Source organism: Mya arenaria, chromosome 3 (assembly GCF_026914265.1).
Source record: "Mya arenaria isolate MELC-2E11 chromosome 3, ASM2691426v1".
Classification (NCBI taxonomy): Eukaryota; Metazoa; Mollusca; class Bivalvia; order Myida; family Myidae; genus Mya; species Mya arenaria.
This window is the reverse complement of record NC_069124.1, coordinates 48,439,718-48,460,555: the sequence shown is the minus strand read 5'-3', so window position 1 is coordinate 48,460,555 and position 20,838 is coordinate 48,439,718. Positions and strand designations below refer to the sequence as shown.

The window sequence follows — 20,838 nt, the reverse complement described above, 5'->3', positions numbered from 1 at the left end:
AATTCAACATATTTTTTAACGATAGTGAAGCTTAAATCTACATAACGTAACGGAAAGGTCACCGCGTATTCATTTCTGAAATATGTTTGGTCAGCAGACTTGGTGACTATATAGCTTAGAAGGTGAGACAAGGTCACGGGTTTCCGGGGTCCCTCTTCATCCATCATGTTTCCGTACGTGGGTTCCTGTACAACGCTAGGGTCTTCCGTAGGTGCCACGGGAAGGCTCTTATCTTAGGTGAGATATGGTCAAAATTTAGCTGACAGGCTTTTACAAAATAAAAACATAGCATCTTTTATTTATTTGTAATAATATGCTTTCAGATACCCAGTTGATTTAATACATTCACCAAATACCTTGCAAACAAAACATTACCCTGTTTCTTCATTGACTCTTCAACACCATCAGTTGACTTTTTAGGGGCCTTACTTGTTCCAAGATGTTGTATTTCTGCAGACTTCTGTGTTCTGTTAAGTATGTTCTGCGTTAAAACTGAACTTAAAACATAAATTTCATTCATTTAAGACTAAATTATATGGAATCGACAGTTACCAATTCCTGGTAGATTTAAATCTAAAAGTAAAAGACATCTTTCCCAAATTAGTTGCAACTTACATATTTGCTGGAAGGTTCTTCTGGCTTTTAGCGGCTTTCCGTTTTCTCATAACCAGCACAACGACTACCGCAGCAATGATAGTGAGGACCAATACCCCACCACCTACACCTAAAGCCACTGTATAAGGCTCCGAGGGCGCTGACAAAATATTATTTTACAACACATAAAAACAAACAAACACCTTATAATGCAATTGAATGATATACTCGAACATGATATAATGAAGCAGAAAAGCAAACGAAAGCAATTCAACGTTCCAAATCGCTTGAAACAGTTATGCATACGTTACAGAGAAGCGTGGATTAAACGTTGTAATTATAGCTGCTACACATTTTTAGAATTATGAATATATGAACGAAGTCTAAATGAGTTTCTTAATGCAATGCCTTCGCCTTGTTCTAGATATGACAAAAAGTATATTATCAACAATAGTAGAATTCAAGCCTCAACACACCCAGTCTGATATATCATTTGCTATACATTTTATGTCATAATATTTTTATTAATAAGTAAAATACATCACGGTTACTACCTTTCAGTTTCTGTGTGCATCCTTCTCCAGAAAACCCCATCTTGCAGCCTAGTGGACAGGTCCCATTCCCTGGGTGACACACTTTGTCTTCGGCGCACATTCCACACCGCTCCTGGCAGTCGACACCGTGACTACCAGCCTCGCATTCTGTATAAACGAGTAATAAACATGTATCAATGTACTTATTTGAAATCGCATATCTTTTGAGACAGTTTTACTTTTTTGTTTTGTTTGTGCGCTATAGCATTTGCTATTAGCCTTAATTGAAAGCGTTGTTAAATCGTACGTATTGTTTGGGTTTTTATCATTTGCTTTTAACCTTAGACACTGAATCTTTGTTACTAAACGTATTGTTTGTTTTCAATTTCATTTGCTGTTAGTCTAATACACGGAATGCTTTGTTACAGAGCGTATTGTTTTTGATCTATAGTATGTGATGTAACCCGTATGCACAAAATGCATTGTTACCGAACACATTGTTTATGTTCTACATCACTTTCTGTTGGTCTTAAACACATACAGCTTTGTTACAGAACGTATTTTCTGTGTTCTTAATCATTTGTTTTATAACAGAATTCTTCGTTACATAGGACAGATTCAAACGGTAGAAGAAACCACGTGACATTGTACAAGGCATGCACTTAATTGCATAAGCATAACGACTATCTTGAACACTAAATTGCATGACAACTGTCATGAATTATTTATTGAAAAATACGCAAACGCCTGCGTATCCGTTTCATTTTAGGTAAAACCGCTATTTACGAAAGTGATATAAACTTTTAGACCTCCCCCCCCCCACGTAAATTACAAATTAAACCAACCGGTTTTGCATCGTTCATCATTTTTGTAGCCTGGTAAGCATGCATTACAATGACCATCCGTTTTATTACACGTAGCACCTGCACAGTATCCACACGTTTCCTGACAATTCTGACCATACCATAAGTCTGGACAACCTGAAGAGTTAAGTACAATATCAATATGATCCAAATGACACTGTGAGCGTCTTATCAACAATAGTTAATCGTATCGTATTTAACGATCGTAAACACAAGTTACGAAACTTGCGATTTTAAGTTGCGACTGTCTTATCAAGCGCATCGTAAATTCGATAGTAGATCGTAACCTACGATGTCGTAAACAGAATAGTACGCATGCGGACTTGTTTTGATCTTCAAAAAGGAGGTTTTACAGCAAAATCGTTATCGTCTGTAAACAATCCAAATGGCGACATCAAGAAAAAGGTCACAGAATTGGACTGAATTAGAGCGAAATGCTTTAATCGACATGATTATGTCCGCGAAGACTACCCAGTCTGTATCATGGAAGGAAGCGGCTGAAATGTAAGTCCTTTTCATGTAAAGTAAATTCAAAGTGATAGGTAAACTTAATATGTGATGTTCGAGGACAAATAGTGGAAATGTCAACTGAAGTCTCGATGATATTTCTATCACATTTAAAATTAAATGAGAGTAATTGATATATACATTGCCATATACAAAAACATGCGAATAGCAAGGACTTTGACTTTTGGTCCAGCCAACCCGGCTAAAAACAGAGGGACAAACAGATGGTAAAATTCCCCCCAAATGCTCCTGCACCCCAGGGACACTAGGTAAGGCCCATTCCCCGCTATATTTAAAGCGAATACAAACTACCGCATTCACCCGGCACTGCGGGGCCACCTGAAAGGTAAAACCACGGTTCATTTCCCTGATGTATACCCCAGACCTGGGGGGGGGGGCGTGGTTACAATTGACTGGTGCATTACTTTAATTGAAAACAGTTATCATTTTCCTTTCAGTTATGACATAGTTTTATGTTCCATCTGTAGTACATGCATAACCATGAGAAATCATGTTCATAGTAAAACATGTTTTTTCGTGGAAAAGCTTTTAGATCTACTCCACAGAATTTCCACTTTCAACATAGTATTTTGTTCAATAACGCCACTTTTTCCTGTGTTTGCCTCCATCTTGGTGTCATGATATGTCCATAAGATAAATGCATAGGCGTTTATCAATATCCATCAAACACATACACTTAATAATTAAAACAGTGTTTAATATTAAACTTTCATGTTTCAACTCTTGATCTGAAGACAGTGAACTGTGACATATTAACTCAAACGTATGTTACTGTAGTAAAGTTTTAGTACGATGACAAGAAATATTTTAATTCCTTCTTGAATAAGCACATCATTTCAGGTATAAACATATTTAATGTTAAACCGCCCAACTTTAAACTAGTTGAACTTGTGATGTTTACTTTCTTTTCACTGACAAGTTAGGTCAAGGTCACTGGATGGTACAGTAAAAAGATAAAAAGGTTACATTATACTTTTACATAATAATATAACGGAGAGATACCACTATATACAGTTTGAAGACCCGTTTCTTAAAAAACAAACATTTTTTAAATTATAATATACCTTCGTCATTGATGACACTGACATAGTTCTATTCGTGGAAGGCTCCAAATCAGCGTGCTGTGCTGCCTCCAGCCGTAAAATGGCGTCTTTCGTCAACCTGTAACGCCCAACGCATTCCCAATCGGGCACATCGGCGATAGCGACCACCCTTTCCTTAAAAACTCGCGGTCGTCGGGCATTTTGTCTCCTCGCAACGAACAGGGCGGCCATTTTTAATATACTTACGACAAGGCTAACCCAATCGTAAAGTTACCATCGCAAGTTACGAAATCGTAACGTTACTATTACTTACGATTCTTAGTAAGACGCTCGGAAAATCGTAACATGGTGTTACGATGCGTTTACGATTACGATTTACGCTACGACCGTTGATAAGACGCTCCCACTATTCGGAGATAATCCAGTAAGGTAACAAATGTCTATATAGCTAGAATAGTCCAACTATACAAAACAGCACAAGGCTCTTTAACAGCATGACTCGTGTTGTTCAACGGTATACTCATCGACTTTTGCAACTTATTTATGATTGATTAATACAAACATAATTATGATACAGCCTTGTTTCCTTTTGAAATCTGGAGTGGTCATAGACGTTAAGTTTTTTATTGTATTTAAAAAACGTACTTGTCCTTAAAATCATTGAACATTTTTATTTGTTTGTTCAATGTTTTTCTTTTAACAATATATTGTGATACCGCCTTAAAATATAACATTTATATCTGGAATGAAAATTGAGTTAGTATATGGTGTTTTATTTACTAAATGAAAATCAAAATAACGTTTCCTTACTGTCATTACACTTTGGTCTTCGCCAACCCGGCTCGCAAGAAGCACAGAAGCCATTTGTTTTGTTACAGGTCTTTGGATCTTCACAATTTTTGCTACATGTTCCGGAGCAATTGTTACCATATTTACCGGCATCACATTCTAGAAATGATGTGGAGGCATAAAATTTTTGGTTTCCGAATTAATTTGATAAAGGCTTCACCACTACGCGCACCTTTTAAGAACTGCATAGGTTGCGTTGTTTAGCCTCAACCACCATTTACGTTTAACAAAACGTCTACGCACATAACGCCTAATATGATACTAATAATTAAGAAAATATTTTTAAAAAATGCTGACAAATAAAAGTATTTACTTACCTTCCATGCAGTCCGATGTTATTTTATATCCAGGTTTACATCCACTTAGGCACTGGCCAGTGGTCTTGTTACAGTTTTCGGAATGGCAACCTCCACACGTTTGACTGCAGTTTTTCCCCCATGTTCCCAGCTCACATTCTAGCCATACAATTTAAATAATTATACGAATGCCATTGCCGAGGTTCAGTTGGATTACTCGACCAACTGTTCCTGTCCGTTTCGTTATTGCGAGTATGTGTACTAAGTTTCACGGTGTACAGGCTATGTCAAATATCAACGGTTTTCACGCTGCTGCGGACGACTAGGGCACCAAGACTATGGCAATACATAGACCTCACATCAGAACAGACACGCTTAAAATTCTAGAAAGATGCCTGTTTGCTTCCATACTTACTTGTAAGCAACCTCATATTGTCACCGTTGTTTTATTCTTGACAAAGCTGATGTATTAGCACGCATACTGGGCAAATGATTAAAATAGCAGAAAATATATGTATGAACACTACCATTAATACACATTGGCAGCTGGTATCCCTTTTGACATGAGCAATTGCCGTCCACATGGTCACATGTACGTTCACAATGCTCACTACAGTTTTGGGAGCAATTCAAACCAAATGTACCGTTGGGACACGCTGAAACGAAACATACATTTATTTGAATTCATTATATGCACACAAATAACACGTCATATTGTTTATAGATTGAGTAATGCTAGTCAATGGTCTAACCCAAACCGTAATATGTTCTAGTGAATTAACACGTTAGTAATGTTATTAAGTTGTATGCAATCTGTTAAGTACTGATTTAGGAATGGATACACAGTGTTTTAAAGCACAAATGCACAAAGTAAAGTACCATCATAACATAGTGGCGTATGTTGATATCCAGGTTTGCAGCCTGTCAAACAGTTGCCCGATACCCTGTCACAGGTCCCATTTAAACAGTATCCACAACCATGTATGCAGCGTGAACCGTAGTAACCGCCTGGACACTCTGAAATACAGAAAGCATTTAATGAAACAACTACTTTATTATACTTGTACTTACTACTACTACTACTACTACTACTACTACTACTACTACTACTACAACTACTACTACTACTACTACTAGTAGTAGTAGTAGTAATAGCTGTAGTAGTAGTAGTAGTAGTAGTAATACTACTACTACAGCTATTACTACTACTACTACTACTACTAGTAGTAGTAGTAGTAGTAGTAGTAGTAGTAGTAGTAGTAGTAGAAGTAGTAGTAGTAGTAGTAGTAGCTGTAGTAGTAGAAGCTGCAGTAGTGGTAGTAGTAGTAGTAGTAGTAGTAGTTGTAGTAGTAGTAGTAGTAGTAGTAGTAGTAGTAGTAGTAGTAGTAGTAGTAATAGATGTAGTAGTAGTAGTAGTAGTAGTAGTAGTAGTAGTAGTAGTAGTAGTAGTAGTAGTAGTAGTAGTAGTAGAAGTTGTAGTAGCAGTAGTAGCAGTAGTAGTAGTAATAGTAGTAGTAGTAGTAGAAGTAGTAGTAGTAATAGAAGTTGTAGTAGTAGTAGTAGTAGTAGTAGTAGTAGTAGTAGTAGTAGTAGTAGTAGTAGTAGTAGTAGTAGTAGTAGTAGTAGTAGTAGTAGTAGTAGATTATGTTGATGATAACATATTTGAATCACTATAGGTAATGTCGGGGATTGTGAAAGTTATGGTACGTATCACTGCATGAAATATGCCGCATCGCGCGGTTTTAGGCCCTCAGAAATATATTTGCTTTTGTTAAATTTTTCGGCGTTGTAGTTATATAATAATTAACAGCATCCGGATTAAGTAGTGAAAATGGTTTTTCCAATTAGAAAATCAGTCCAACATTTTTTGTTGGAAAATTCTCCCATATTTTCAAAAAAGAAATTAGTGATAAATAACAATCATTATCATTAATGGTTAAAATGTTTTCTAGAAAAAGTGCGTTTATAGTACTTTTTATCATTTTTTTGTAAAAAACAATCCCGTTGACCAATTTTTTCCAATTGGATATTTCCCACGGTTCAATGTGGGAAAAGTCAGGAAATTGAAAAACTCCAATTGGAACATTGTCCCATTGGAATCTTCCAATTGGTAAAATTGGCAATGGGCTTAATCCAATCGGAGGTTCTGTCAATAAAATTTAATGGGAAAACATTTCAACTTTCCTAAATCTCTTAAAAAATACCTTTTTTGTTTTATTTATTTAGGACTATATTTGAAGTTTTATTTATTGTTTACCTGTGTCCTGACATTGTATCCATCCAATTCCAAGCTAACACTTATGTGCCGATATCTTTGCGATAAGATTTAAGCATCTTTTAATGAATTTGAATGCAATAAATCAGATAAAAAATTACCTGAAGTATTCTAACTCAACCAGTGACACAAATTCCAATTTTTAAATATCTTTACACTTTTCGTCTCCTCAGACGCCATTTTTAACCGATTAAGATGTGGTGAAAAAACGACTAAGAACTTATTCATTTTGGGACCAAAGCTCATTGACCAAAGCTATACTCAGTTTTACGCTTGAAAATGTTATATCGGTTGTCAGTACCTTTACACAAAAAATGTACCATTGTCTTGATTTTTAATGAAGATGTAATTATTTGATGGAAAGCCATATGAAATGTTTTACCTAAGATAATAGCTTATTTCATACACACTGTTCTGCAGGGGAGCAGGACCTTTCAACCCCCAGAGGCTTTTCAACCCTTCTAAAAACGAATACTTTTCAGTTTTCAACCCTTAGACTTTTAAACCCCAATTTCAAAGACTTTCCAACCCCTACCTGTTTGGACTTTTTTACTATATCAAAGGCCTTTCAACCCCTAGTTGAAATATTTTAATAACCATATTAAAGACGTTTTAACTCCTAAACCAAATTCTTTTCAACCCCTATTATTTGGTTTTGAGCTGGTCCAAGCTAAACACCACTAAAAATGCTGGAAGGCATTTTAGAATGACAAGATGCATCATGTGCCCATGAAATGCCTTCCCTAAAGAGTAATATATGTTTAAGAAAAAAAATATTGAACTGTGCAAAAAATATAAGGCTGCTGAATTTTGCATTACAAAATAAACGATATTGGTAATGCCATGGTGTCATTTTACTACATAGTAGTAGTATATAAGCCAATCGTCCTACAAGATAGCAGTGAAGTAAAAACACACCTATGATGATTACTTGTTAATCATTTTGTATATGTGGACAGATTTGAACTAGTAATCTAGCTGATTGTAAAAACACTTTGTCATTCTTAAATGGACTCGTACCTCATTGGCACTATATAATCATTTTCCAGGTAATGTGTCTGAAATAATTACTTAACCTTTTGATACCGAAATTGCAGGACAATATACAATGTATAAAAATAAACTCGGGTTTTAATCAGGGGTGAACCTACGCTTGTTATTCAAGAAGCATTACTGACCATGCGTAAGATGTTGTAACATATGTTTACAACTAAGAAAAAGTATGGCGCATTGTGTATACCTTCACTTAACGTCACAGACATGGCGTCATACCTAATTATTCTTGAAATAACAGGCATAATTTACGTTTCAATATGCCAACTGGCCTATGATTCTTATTTCAACTCGTTACCGTTACAAATCATATATAATGAGGAACTTTTAAACTCATTAAAGTATCTTTTAGCGATCGGACCGTTGAATGCAGTCGAAAATTAGGGACGAAGTTATAGTTGCTATGTAATCATGGATAAATGAATTGTCATAAATTATCAAACATGATGCGCAAACGACATTCCATTTTAAGAAAGAAGTTTGGAAAAAATGAAAATACATTATTGAAATAAATCATTATTCTCGATGTAGCTAATGCTTTAGTTTAACACAACTACTTAGGGTTCACAAGAAAGTTTTAGTTAAGACAAAGAACCAAAAGAACAAATATATAAAATACCTTTGTCACAATAAGAACCATTCCATCCGCTTTGACAGTCCAGACACATGCCATTAGTCTTGTTACAGGGGCCTTTGCAAGTTGAATTGCATGTGCCACTGCAGTTCACGCCGAATGACAGATCATCACAAGCTAAAATGAATGCTGCAGTTAAAGGGAAGTATAAAACTTCGATAGTTTTGTTTATTTTACGACTTAATAAGATTCAATTTTTAAAATGCTCTTGAGACATAAAGGAATTAATCTTAACACATTGTTGTCAATACAAGGCGTTTAAATATAAACTCTCCACTTAGTTCAACATCACATGATAGCGTTATGAATTAACAAAATTTATCATCTATAACAATAAAATGCACATCGACAACATATATAATTTAACTATTCTATTCCATGTGATTTTGGATCTGCATACATACGTTCTTGGCAAGTTTTTAGCTGGTAACCAGCTTTACATCCCATTTCACAGGAGCCGTTGTAAGAGTTGCATTCTTTAGTAGCACACTGGCCGCAGGTTTTGTTACAGTTCATTCCCCACTTATTTATTGCACAGGCTGCAGTTAATAGGGTAGACATAATACTAATCAAAGAACTAATTTGCTCTTATTTCGGACATAAAAGAGAAAATGCCTAAGCATATCTTATGCTTTGTCAATGAATCATACCTATAATCATAATAATACAATGTACTTAACGCAATCAAATCTAAGAGTAACTTGACCCAAAAAGAAGAAAAAGGCTAGCAGCAAACTCTTACATAACATTAATTATGGAATAATGCCGTGTTATATAGGTTACCATCTTGGCACGATCAGGTAAAAATACATTGAAGCTTTAAGTCTATAAATCATTACTCATTTTGCTGTATGCTTACATTCGTTGCAGAATGGCCCCTCAAATCCAGGTTTACATGTAGTACAGTTTCCGTCAATATTGTTACAAGGTCCAACACAATGATCGCTGCATAGCTTCGCACAGTTCTGGCCATACGTGTTATTGTCACAGGCTGCGATTTGATATGAGAGAATATTCTTTACGTGTGTAAAGTCGAACAAATCTAAAGATACAGGCCAAATACGAAAACGTTCACCCTTATCTAATACCATTGCATGGCTACCTTGCACGCGAAACAGACACATAAATAAAAAAAAACACTACTATTTTACACAGAATAAACGACTTAAATTTTAAACAACTAAAATAACTAAAATCGTGGTGTATTTTTCGTAACCGAGATAGATTTATATTATCAATCAGTTAGGTAACTCACGTTTGTTACAAAACTGTTCCTTATAGCCGGGCTTGCAAGTTCCACATGAACCGTTCACGTTGTTACAAGGTTCAGAGCAGTGTTTGCTGCAGTTGTTGGTACAATTTTGGCCGTATGTGTTTTTGTCGCAAGCTAAAGAATTTGAAACAATTATAATTTGCAGACAAAATAAAACTGTAATGGCGCAAACTATAAAAGGAATAATAAATATTTACAGACATAAGAAAGAGTTTAAGAATGTGAGAAATTTTAAATAAATATCAATGCACAAAGAAGCCCAGTTCAATACTTTTGTTGCAGGAATCCCCCTGATAGCCAGGTTGACATGAACTACAAGTCCCGTCTTCCTTGTTACAAGGTCCAGTGCACTGCTTGCTACAGTTTCGGGAACAATCCTGTCCAAATGTTCCGTTGTCGCAAACTATACAGGCGTTAATGGGTTATCACAAAACATAATGTTATGATATTTAGGTATATATATATCATGAATCATGTATTTAACAATTAAATTACACAGAAAATCATTGTTACAAAATAGTCTAATTTTATAAGGATTTGAGGTATAGGTTCGAATCCCTCTAGAAGCACAAAAGTTTGTTTAAAAGCTAACATATTTTACAGAAATTTATATCGTATTTTCATTTAATAAATTTCTTTACATACATATTAGTTTCTTTGAAAATTTTATTACTTGCAGCACGGCTGGAATAGGTTGTTTGGAATTTCAAATTCTATTTATCTAAAGGAGACGGCAATACCTTTTATTATTTGGCGTAGTGTTTCCAAAAGGCTAAAGTCAATTATCAAAAAAGAACATGTCATCAATGCTTTTAAATGTCGATGTTCTAATTTGTATGCGATTAAAACAGTAATATGCTAAAATGGTAATCTCATGGCTATTTTGTACTAATTTGTTGGTGATGTGATAAGAAATGTATTATTTCTGAAGACAAAACTATTCTTTGTTACTCTGATACCAAAATATTGAAAAATAAATGAAATATTATTTATTTTGCTTGTCTCTCTGTTGATGTCGTTTTTAATCATTTCTTAAATGGGGTAGGGTAATTCAAGTTTAAATATAATTGTTATGAATGTAATTTTTTTTTTTACAGGAAATGATACATATAACAACATTAACACGATGATCATAGTGCCAAGTGATGCCAATTAGAGTATTGCTATATTAATGGTGAAGACGTACGTTCGTCGCAATACGGTCCCTTAAGTCCAGGAACACATTTAAGGCAGCTCCCGTTAATCTTGTTACAAGGAACTAAACAGGATTCGTTGCATCTTCGGGAACAATTTTGACCATATGTAAAGTTTCTGCAGGCTAGAAAAAATGGAAATCAGACATTGATTGGGACCTTTTAAATAGCCATTATCAAGAATATGACCATCAGCACCTTTCGCTTTACTTGTTTAATTGGAAAACAAATTAGAATAACACATTTATTAACGAACGCCATTTTATAAACGTAGCACATGACCTTGTTAATAACACAAAACGTACTTTCATTGCAGAACTGTCCTTTATATCCTGGAGAACACACGCTACAGGTCCCATTTACACTGTCACATAGTCCAGTACAATGTTCATTGCATGTGATTGAACAGTTAGAACCAAATGTGTTGTTATCACAAGCTGTACAAAAAGGGAATGCTATTTCGTTAAAGAATGGTAATACTATGGCAACTTCTTGCCGTTTTATTCTATGAAATATACAAACGTACATGTTTATTATTCAATGGAACTAGACGACACCAAATGATACAATTGAATTTTGTAAAATGGATATGGCTTAGTACCTCGCATTGAATCTTACTACTGATGTAATATATTTCTAAGTCAAGAACTTGTAAATTGGATATCGCTGAGTACAACGCATTGAATCGTACTTACTATTAACCATATTGTTTACGACACAGTTATCTTTAGCATTTTTTGCGTGTTTTTCCAATGTAGAATTTACTTAGGTATGTCTACAATTTACATTGTGAACGTTGGAACGTGATTCTGTTGTGAACCTAACGTAAAATGTTACTCTAATAAGTATGGTTTATCTAAATGAACGGCTTCTTGACAATACTTCTAGTGACAAAAGAGACGCTTTCAATACATGTTAGAAAAAAAATAGATTAGAAAGAACATATTCAAAATAGTTCATACCTTGGTTTATATTGACATCACAGATTTCTAGTTGACTCTTATTCGAACCAAGAGTAATCTTTATGGTGTTTCCAAATGGCAGGGATATACAATAGAACCTAATGATGGCGTAGTCGCTATCCTTGGATAGCTTAAAACCATCGCCCTGGTAACAAAGGTCATCTGTAAGCCAATGTTTTTTATCTTTGCTTTCAGTTTCAGTCATGTTTGTAACAGAAACCGAAACATTACATAAATACTCTGAAAAAACAAGAACATTTAACATAAAAGTCTGTCCTTATAAACTAAAGAATAAACCAATTTTATGTCTTCCAAAACTATTTTGACGAATGAGTAATTATTTAATTAGGCCTAAAAATACATTTGGTTCGGGTGTTTTTATGTGTATTTGAAAACCTTTAAATCTTTATACAGAAGGTTACTTTAACACAATTTCAAATGACGACAAAAATATTCTTATTTAAAGCCTAAAAATGGATACCTACCTTACCTATTTTTGAAAATGACGTAACTCTAACCAAACCATTTTATTATTTTTTTTATTTATTATTATTATTTTTTTTTTTTGGGGGGGGGATAGAATTCCTACTTTGTCATACTTACGTAGCGTAGTTTTATTGATGGTCAATTCGATGTTCGAGAAACTGAAACTGTTCGGGAACCAAATACGCCACCAAGGTGGTTCCGTTCTGGAACTTGTTGCAAAGTCTGTAGAGCTGCAAGTGTTGGGGTCGTCGTCCACAGCCAGTTCAGCATACCGTTGGTTTGGTTTAGCAATATTGTCCAAATGCCTTGCAATCGCCCCTTTATCGTGTGCAATATCGCCTAACATTTGAAAGAAAAATCAGAAAGAGTGATGATCCATAACAATTTACTATATTTGAACAATGAAAATTGTCTTTGTTTTATCACTTGACCCTAACGGTACTGGATATTATGAAACCGAAGTTCATTTATATTTGCCAAACGATGTTTATGCAGTTGCCTTAATTCTTGCTGCTGCAATAACAATCCGTTAATTCTTCCCCTGGTAAATCTAAATAGTTTCTAGTTGTTTTAAATCGAACCAAATCACAATAATGGCGTTGGTAATGAAGAATACAACGCTTGAATAAGTCTCTAGCCATATGGGTATCAGTGTAATTATTGATGATCAGTTCAACTGGAAAGCTCAAATAAACAAAGATTCATGTAAAATGTAAAATTACTCTTCTCAAAAGAATCAGTTATGTTTTAAACTTAGACATGAAAACGCTATTTATTATCTACAATGTACTGCTGATTCATAATATGGAACAGGGTTATAAAATCATATGAAATTAAAATATCCATAATTCAGAAATAAAATGTTAAAATAATTTACAAAGACCTCTTCTTACGCCGGCTGGTCATTTATTTAAAGAAATATGTTGGTAACACAGATGTAGATTTCATGTGTCTTACTATCTTCAAATATTTTCTTGGACACACGACAAAATATTTAAGTTAAGTTATTTCATTTACAAGGTAAACAAAATACTCATTAAGGTCTTCATCCACAAATATATAGGTTTACTATGCTACAAAACCAATAATGATAAGAGATCATTTACTTGCTTATCCAACGAAGTTTGGAGTTCTATTCCAGTTCTAATTCGATAAGCCTCCACATTAAATACGTTTAAAGCTTTGTATAAAACATTCCTTTTCAAAGATCAATAATTTAATAAGGAAAATACTTGTAGTTCCATTATAAATGTCTGTTGCATTATAAGAATTGCTGATGAGTGTTTCCATAATTTGCGTCTATGTGTAATGATTAATGATATATCTTGATATAATTGTTAATTTTTGTATTTGTTTGGTCTATATATTGTCGTAGTTTAAGACCACATTGTAAACAAGATAACTACGGATATACCTTAAAGATGCACGCTATAGGTTGGTGCAAATTACTTTTTTTCAAGATTAATGCATTTTTATAGTAAACTCATCTGATGATATTGTAACGCTTCTTTACAACGGGATTTTGTGGCCACGTAGCTATTAATAAAAATCTTTCGTAATTATCAATCTTTTTTGCACTTAAATCATTAAATTTTTTTTGCATCAACCTATATTGTGCGCAGTTCAATCAATCAGAATCAATCAAAATCTTTATTTCTCCCTGATAGGAGATATGCATACATATGTAAAAATATATGGGTAATTTTAAAGCATTTCAAGGAAACAGCAATTTGTAATTTAAATTGGAAATAACGTTTGACCATACGAAGTCCCGATCAGTGGGTGTCACCATCATTCAACAGTAAAATATTTGTGTAACAATTAACAGACATGACAGACAGTCACTTAAAGTGCACAATGAGTTTCATAGTAAACATGTTTTCATCCAATTTAAGTACTTCTGATACAAACCTAATGCCGAAGCACGAAATAGCACACACATTCAGTCTGCAATACAGTTTTTGCTGCATATCCATTTATAAGGTAAACAATTTTGTCCGTGATATGGACATTGCAGTTTTGACAGAGTGATATAGAAACTAGTCGGTAGCTGCGACATCATTGCTTTGCAACCTCGTACAATGACCTTTCTTTTAACAGCACGATTAGACGTCCTGTACACAATTGACTGAGTGATAGTTGGTTGTAAAATTGTAAAGCGAGCAAAGTCAGAGATTTTCATAATTCCATTTCTCCAAATTTCTGTCTCGTATGTTTATAATTATTGCTTGGCAGATCTTTTCCATACGTATTTACGCGGCAAAGTAGTCGGATTTACTAAACCATTGTTAATAACAGAATGAAGATCATTTTTACAGAGTGTGTTGCAAATATCTGAAAAAAGCGTACTTTATGGTAGTGCTACAAGATATGAATGACAGATATCTACGAATAAAAATATTTCGATATGTACTTTTATAATCAAGGCTCCAATATCTTGTGTAGAAGCACAAGTTTCCTGACAATCACAACGCAGCTAAGATTTTGCAGTCCAACCATTTACACATATCAGATCTCCCGAAATATAAAAACTCTGTAATTTATAACAATGAAATGCTAAAATTTGTCAATAATATACATGCTATACGCAGTTAAGTTACACCATAATTCACAACCATAAAGATCTATAGGTTGATTCAAAATATTATCGTCATTAAAGTAATTCTGTCATCGATGTGAAATACGTTTTCAATGATTGATTGATTGATTGATTGATTGATTGATTGATTGATTGATTTGTTGATTGATATTTATTGAGGTAAAATACACAAATACAGCATTAAAATACAATAAAAAATGATGAATAGGATACAATTACTATTATAACAAATAAATTATGATCTAAAACTGATATCACATAATGAGTACAAAAGGAAGAGACTAAATAGTAATTGCAAAACCTTATTAACAACAACAAACTAGAAAGTGTTTACCTATAATATCATTGTTCGTAAACATGAGGTGATTCGTCTTCTATGAAAATGATTTTACCGCAATTGAAACGTCATCTGACCAATTGACCAATCACAAACGTCGTCTTATCTGATCCAGGGGTCGTTTTGATAAAGATCTTAGTCGATTTAAGTCGTAAATTGAAATTATCTTTGTGTCATAGTTTCATTATTTGGTCCATGTTTGGGTGAATTAAACTGAAGCATTCAAAGTGAACAAAATGTTAAGGAAATAAAAAAGATCAATATGTTGCCATTTGTGACGTTTAAACAGATTTAAGATTTTTGGGGTAACGACTGAAATCCTTTATTGGAACGACTCCAAGGATGTATTCTGAAGGTATTCGGAATAAATTGCGTTCATCGGAATATGAATGTAATTGATGCAATATGCGTTTATCTAAGTAACGCGAATAGAGTGTGAATGTAAAGATGTGCCATATAACGAATTTGCTTTGCTACCATTGAGGCTGTTTTACTAAGAGTAGTTCGATTTAAATACATACAATAAACAGTATAGCACATACCTGGTACGCCTGCCACACGCAATACCAAGCAGAGAAAACTTATCCATTCCAAAATGACGAACATTATTTTATTTTAACATTTAATATGGTGTGCTTTGCAATATTAAAATCTTACTTTCTACACAATTCAGATAAGATGAAAGGATACGAGGAAGTTTTCTGTAAATATATTTTGCGTCAACTTCTGTGTTATATTCGTTGGGTCCGGAGCTGCTTCTGTTTATTAGAAACAATGAGGAAGCTCTCAGAAACGACAAAGTATAGCTGCTTGTTAAGGGCTAACTTCTCAAACGCCGATTCAGAAGTGGCTGTAGTATATATCATGTATGGTAATATAGTTGCATTTGTACTATATTTCTAAAGAATGATATGAATGTTGAATCGATTTGATCATTTGGTATAGCTATTAGATCTACTGATTTTAAGTGTTTTCATTTATATTGACACCATTTTATGAATCCTGGAAGACTCAACGAATGCTTAATTTGAAATTTAAGTAGTTTTGAAGCAACGCTTTTGTTTCAAAAAACAAGGAAGTCACATTACAGGAAATTGCTTGAAATATCTTACTGATAAGAGCACTTTGCTTTAAATGAGTTGTAATATTGTTTGTAACACATATTCACAAAACTTAAAATAGAGGCATTTAATTAACATTGACGCTCGCTAATTAATATCAGTAATTTTCATACGCGTATTTCCGGTAACGAGACACTTTGTCTGTAGTCCAAGATGCAATTTAAAAGTTTAAACTTACTTATGCTAAAAACGATTTTGTGTAAGTTATTACAACATTGTATCTATCATGATGCTTTATGAGAGTGAAGTCTTGTGTTGTGAGGGAAACCGGATTACTCGGAACACCCCCCCCCCACTGATCCGGCTTGGTGACCACAAACCAAATTTACATGCCCCCAGGCCGGGAATCGAATCCCGGCTCCCCTTAATTAATGCAAGGGTGATGCATGGCTAAGGTATCTGGTTAATCAGCTAGCCAACATATATCATCTAGATCGCCCAAATGAGAGCAATATTCCCTTTGTTCACAAACTATCCGACTTAGAAGCAAACCGACGTATACTACCTATATCACGAAGAAAGGAGCAGAATACGCCTAGTCCTCAAAGTATTTTCGCATTTTCGTAAAGAAGAGAACACAGAAATAAGGGGTCAAACAAGGGTCTGAAGTGCGTACCTGAGAATAATTTTCATGCGAGAAAAGAGTATTCAATGTACCTGCATTTAGATGCTGCTGGTGTCGCGAACTCCGCGAATATGTATTAAAACATTTATATCTTTGTATAATTGATAGTTCGTGTGGCATATAATGTTTAATAATTATTACATTACATCTTTGGTAACTAAAATAACTTATGTTTGTTTAGCTCCGTTGTAATTTTCCATCATGAGTTAATCTTTGTGTTTACTTTATATGTTTGCACCGTTGAGAATTTACATAACGGCTCTCACCGGAGCCATTGGCTCCGTTAGCATGCAATTTCCATGTTACCCGCAATCCTCGTGCATTTCATGTGTAGTTGGCGGGAATTATTAGTACATTGCTCGACCATGCACACATACTTCTATTAAGCGGACACCGTTTTCTTTCGATTATTGACCTTGAACTTTGATTTAAAGTTAATCAGGGTTTTTATTCTGTTAAAGGACATTTCAAACTGGAGTTTCTTTATCCTTGTTTAAACCGCTCTCGAATTATTGTGCGCACAAATTTATCTTTAGACTGTTGGCCGTAGCCTTTTGCCTTCTGACCTCGAAGACAATAATATTTTATGGGTCAGCTTCTGGTCTTGAGCAAACTACAACTAATGTTTCACTGTCCTAGGTTTGACCGTTCTTAGGTTAGTGTGTTATCAATATTTCCCTTAGACTCTTGACTATGTCCCTGACATCAAAAAACAAAAGGGCATTCTACTTGTCAAGGGCAACCTACGACTGAAGTTTTATATTCATTAGACAAAACGTTCTCGAGCTATTGTGCGGGCAAGACTTGGTCTATCGAGCGACCCACCGACATTTACCCACCTTAATGCTTTATATTTGTATTATTAAAAAGTTGGATCTCGGAACTAAAGTGAATGGGTTAAGATTTGAACTATATTCGTTTTCAACAGTCCACAAAATCGAAATTTGGGAAAGCATGTACAAACACTTTGGTATTGATAAGTTCATGTGTTTATATATACATCCAGCATATCACATAATTATGAAATGTACTGATAGGTATTATTGTGTATTTGTCTTTAAAACCGATTTACAATTATAAGATATTACTCCAATACAATTATGACGTCAAGTCTGGCATCAAAAAGGCAGTAATCCCTTTGAATAAACAAAGAAAATCATTTGCATGACGATGGAAAAAATATACCAAAGATCATAAACTGTATAAAAGAATGAGAAACAGATTTTGTCTGACGTCTATCTACTGTTTCATATTTATAAAGAGCATATAAATATTTATAATCAATATTTAATTGTTAGTTGGTGGGACAAAAATAGACATTTAACACAAAAGCAAATATATAGCTCAATTAAAATACAACAATATCTTTTATTACATCAGTAAATGACGGAGATTGATACTTAATATTATTTCCTTATGCAATTGATATACATCGATGTTTTATTGACCTTTGTTATATTTAGGACAAATCCTACATATAAGCTTGTGTAAGACTTTTCAAGTGTTGCACGACCAGAATGTGATCTCTTCAGAATTTTGTAAGTTGGCAAATTAATGATTAACAAGGGGTTATTGCATGGCGGATCCGGGCCTTTCCATGAAAGAGTATATCATAACGGCCTGAGTGGAGGCGAGGTAAACTGAATTGAAGGTAAAAACATACAAATAAAGAAAACCATATCTATTTAAGGGGTAAAATCATGGTGGAGTTGGGCCATTTCGTGATAATTGGCTCTCGTGCTAATAACGCCCATCAATTACGTCTTGAGCCGTAATGAAGGTGGAGACCTGTAAAGAAATGGTTATTGTATGTTGGTAACGGTCCGAAACCGTTCGGCGATCTGTCGCATACGCTTGATAAATTGTTAAAGACCATGAAACCCTTCTCGCATTCAATTAGTTTGGCGAAAGTGTTCGATGCAACAACGAGCTTCGACAACCTATAAGAGACCGCCTATACACTTTTTACGACCTCCGACAACTAACTGTTCGGATGCGGCGATCGGTCGTGGCTCACATTTGACTGCGATTTTAGGAAAGTGGGTTGATTTATATATATATATACCTTAGTTAATTGGTAATTCAATTTGAAAATTACATGACAGTGTTGTATCTTCTGCACGTGTTCCTTCCAATCTGTTAACTATCTTGTTGGTTTGTGTTTCTTTACTTCACTCTTTCTCAAGGGTTTACTAATTACATTGCATGTTTATCTCAGGTGAATATTGTCTATTCATACATGTAGTATGATCCACTGACCCGTTCCCTGGTTTGCCTTTTCCACAGTTTTCCGTTTTGGCGTCCTACTACGGTAAAGTTTCGTCTACTTACTTGCTATTGATCTGTAATTGCAAGCAATTTGGCAACAACCAAAGTCGTTGTGAACATTATATGTATATGTTGAATGCAATAAGTTAAGCATGCAACCATTTACATGTGTATCAATTCTAATACTAACCGTTAGTTTTTTCTCGTTGCGTGTAGTGTAATCAGATGGATTAGGTCAAACTGATATTTGTCCCTTTATTAAAATGACATGTGTTGAAGCAAATGTATCGCACTTTTTAAATAAAGTAATACATGCAAGTCCAGAACATCATTATCTAAGCATATGACTATTGGATATAATTGAATATTTTGACACATGAAACTCAGTTAGTTAGGCAATAGTCAACGGGAGAAAACCAGAAACTCCAGGACATAATGTAAACAAACTATTCAATCGCAACCCTTTCACAACAAGTAATTAAAAACAAACTTCAAAGGCCCATCTTCCTTCAGTGCAATAAAAAAAACCCGGAAGCAAAGAGATATTTGCCTCATATGTCTTTAGGATGCTGCTAGCAATAAAACAATTATTCTTTAAGAAGGCTGTACCGTGTTTTTAAACACTTTTAAAGTCTTAAATTTTGCTGAAACCGGGGAATAAGTTTTGAATAAAAATATATTTTTTAACGAAAGAGATATTTAATTTAAAAAGCAACATATTGTGTCTGATATAACTAATGTTAGGGTGTGCTTTTGTAAGATTGACCCGATAGTAGTTGAAAACAAAATTGGACTTACATTTTTATTGTAAAGTTGCACGTTAGTTCTGGCTATACCAAAATTCTGCCAACCAACGTTTAACTGTTCACATTTTGAACTCGATTGTAGCAAAACGGCAGAGACTTTCCGTCAATCAATGATTCTTATAAACTCAAGAAGTGCACTTGTTTGATTGCAATTTGAAGGAAAAGAACCATGTATACTCCGTGAACGCATCAAGATTCTTATAGTATATGCCTCACACGGAGAGAACTTATGCGAGGACGATTTTAATGGCCTTGTGAATTAAACGTTTTTGGACTTCATTGTGAACAACTGCAATGCTTATCAAACAATTTGTTCCGAGGTTTAGATAACCAGCGCTTGGGCACTTCCATTTTTCATTGCGTCTGAACGTGTCTTTGGCAGGACTGAACTCCTTTCATCTGAATACAATGGAAATGACTGTTCACATTTTTTAAAAGAGACATTCAACGGAATGAGAAACATTCATTGATTTGATATTATATGCTATATAATACGTTTA

At 34.4% G+C, this 20,838-nt stretch overlaps 1 protein-coding gene across 1 annotated transcript in view; it reads right to left on the bottom strand.

Annotated features, from left to right (window-relative positions):
- The window catches only part of LOC128229316 (uncharacterized), a 29,467-nt gene extending 13,208 nt beyond the window's left edge, over positions 1–16,259 (bottom strand). Inside the window, exons 1-19 of the mRNA XM_052941170.1 lie at positions 16,061–16,259; positions 12,700–12,921; positions 12,097–12,336; positions 11,440–11,571; positions 11,128–11,259; positions 10,213–10,344; positions 9,924–10,055; positions 9,528–9,659; positions 9,073–9,207; positions 8,654–8,785; positions 5,586–5,723; positions 5,234–5,362; positions 4,728–4,865; positions 4,372–4,509; positions 1,973–2,107; positions 1,149–1,295; positions 616–754; positions 376–467; positions 63–232 (exon numbers count right to left, since the gene is read on the bottom strand). Of these exons, the coding sequence (XP_052797130.1) occupies positions 63–232; positions 376–467; positions 616–754; positions 1,149–1,295; positions 1,973–2,107; positions 4,372–4,509; positions 4,728–4,865; positions 5,234–5,362; positions 5,586–5,723; positions 8,654–8,785; positions 9,073–9,207; positions 9,528–9,659; positions 9,924–10,055; positions 10,213–10,344; positions 11,128–11,259; positions 11,440–11,571; positions 12,097–12,336; positions 12,700–12,921; positions 16,061–16,124 (2,679 nt within the window). The 5' untranslated portion in view covers positions 16,125–16,259. The remainder of the gene's footprint in view (positions 1–62; positions 233–375; positions 468–615; positions 755–1,148; positions 1,296–1,972; positions 2,108–4,371; positions 4,510–4,727; positions 4,866–5,233; positions 5,363–5,585; positions 5,724–8,653; positions 8,786–9,072; positions 9,208–9,527; positions 9,660–9,923; positions 10,056–10,212; positions 10,345–11,127; positions 11,260–11,439; positions 11,572–12,096; positions 12,337–12,699; positions 12,922–16,060) is intronic.
- Between the last annotated feature and the right edge of the window lie 4,579 nt (positions 16,260–20,838).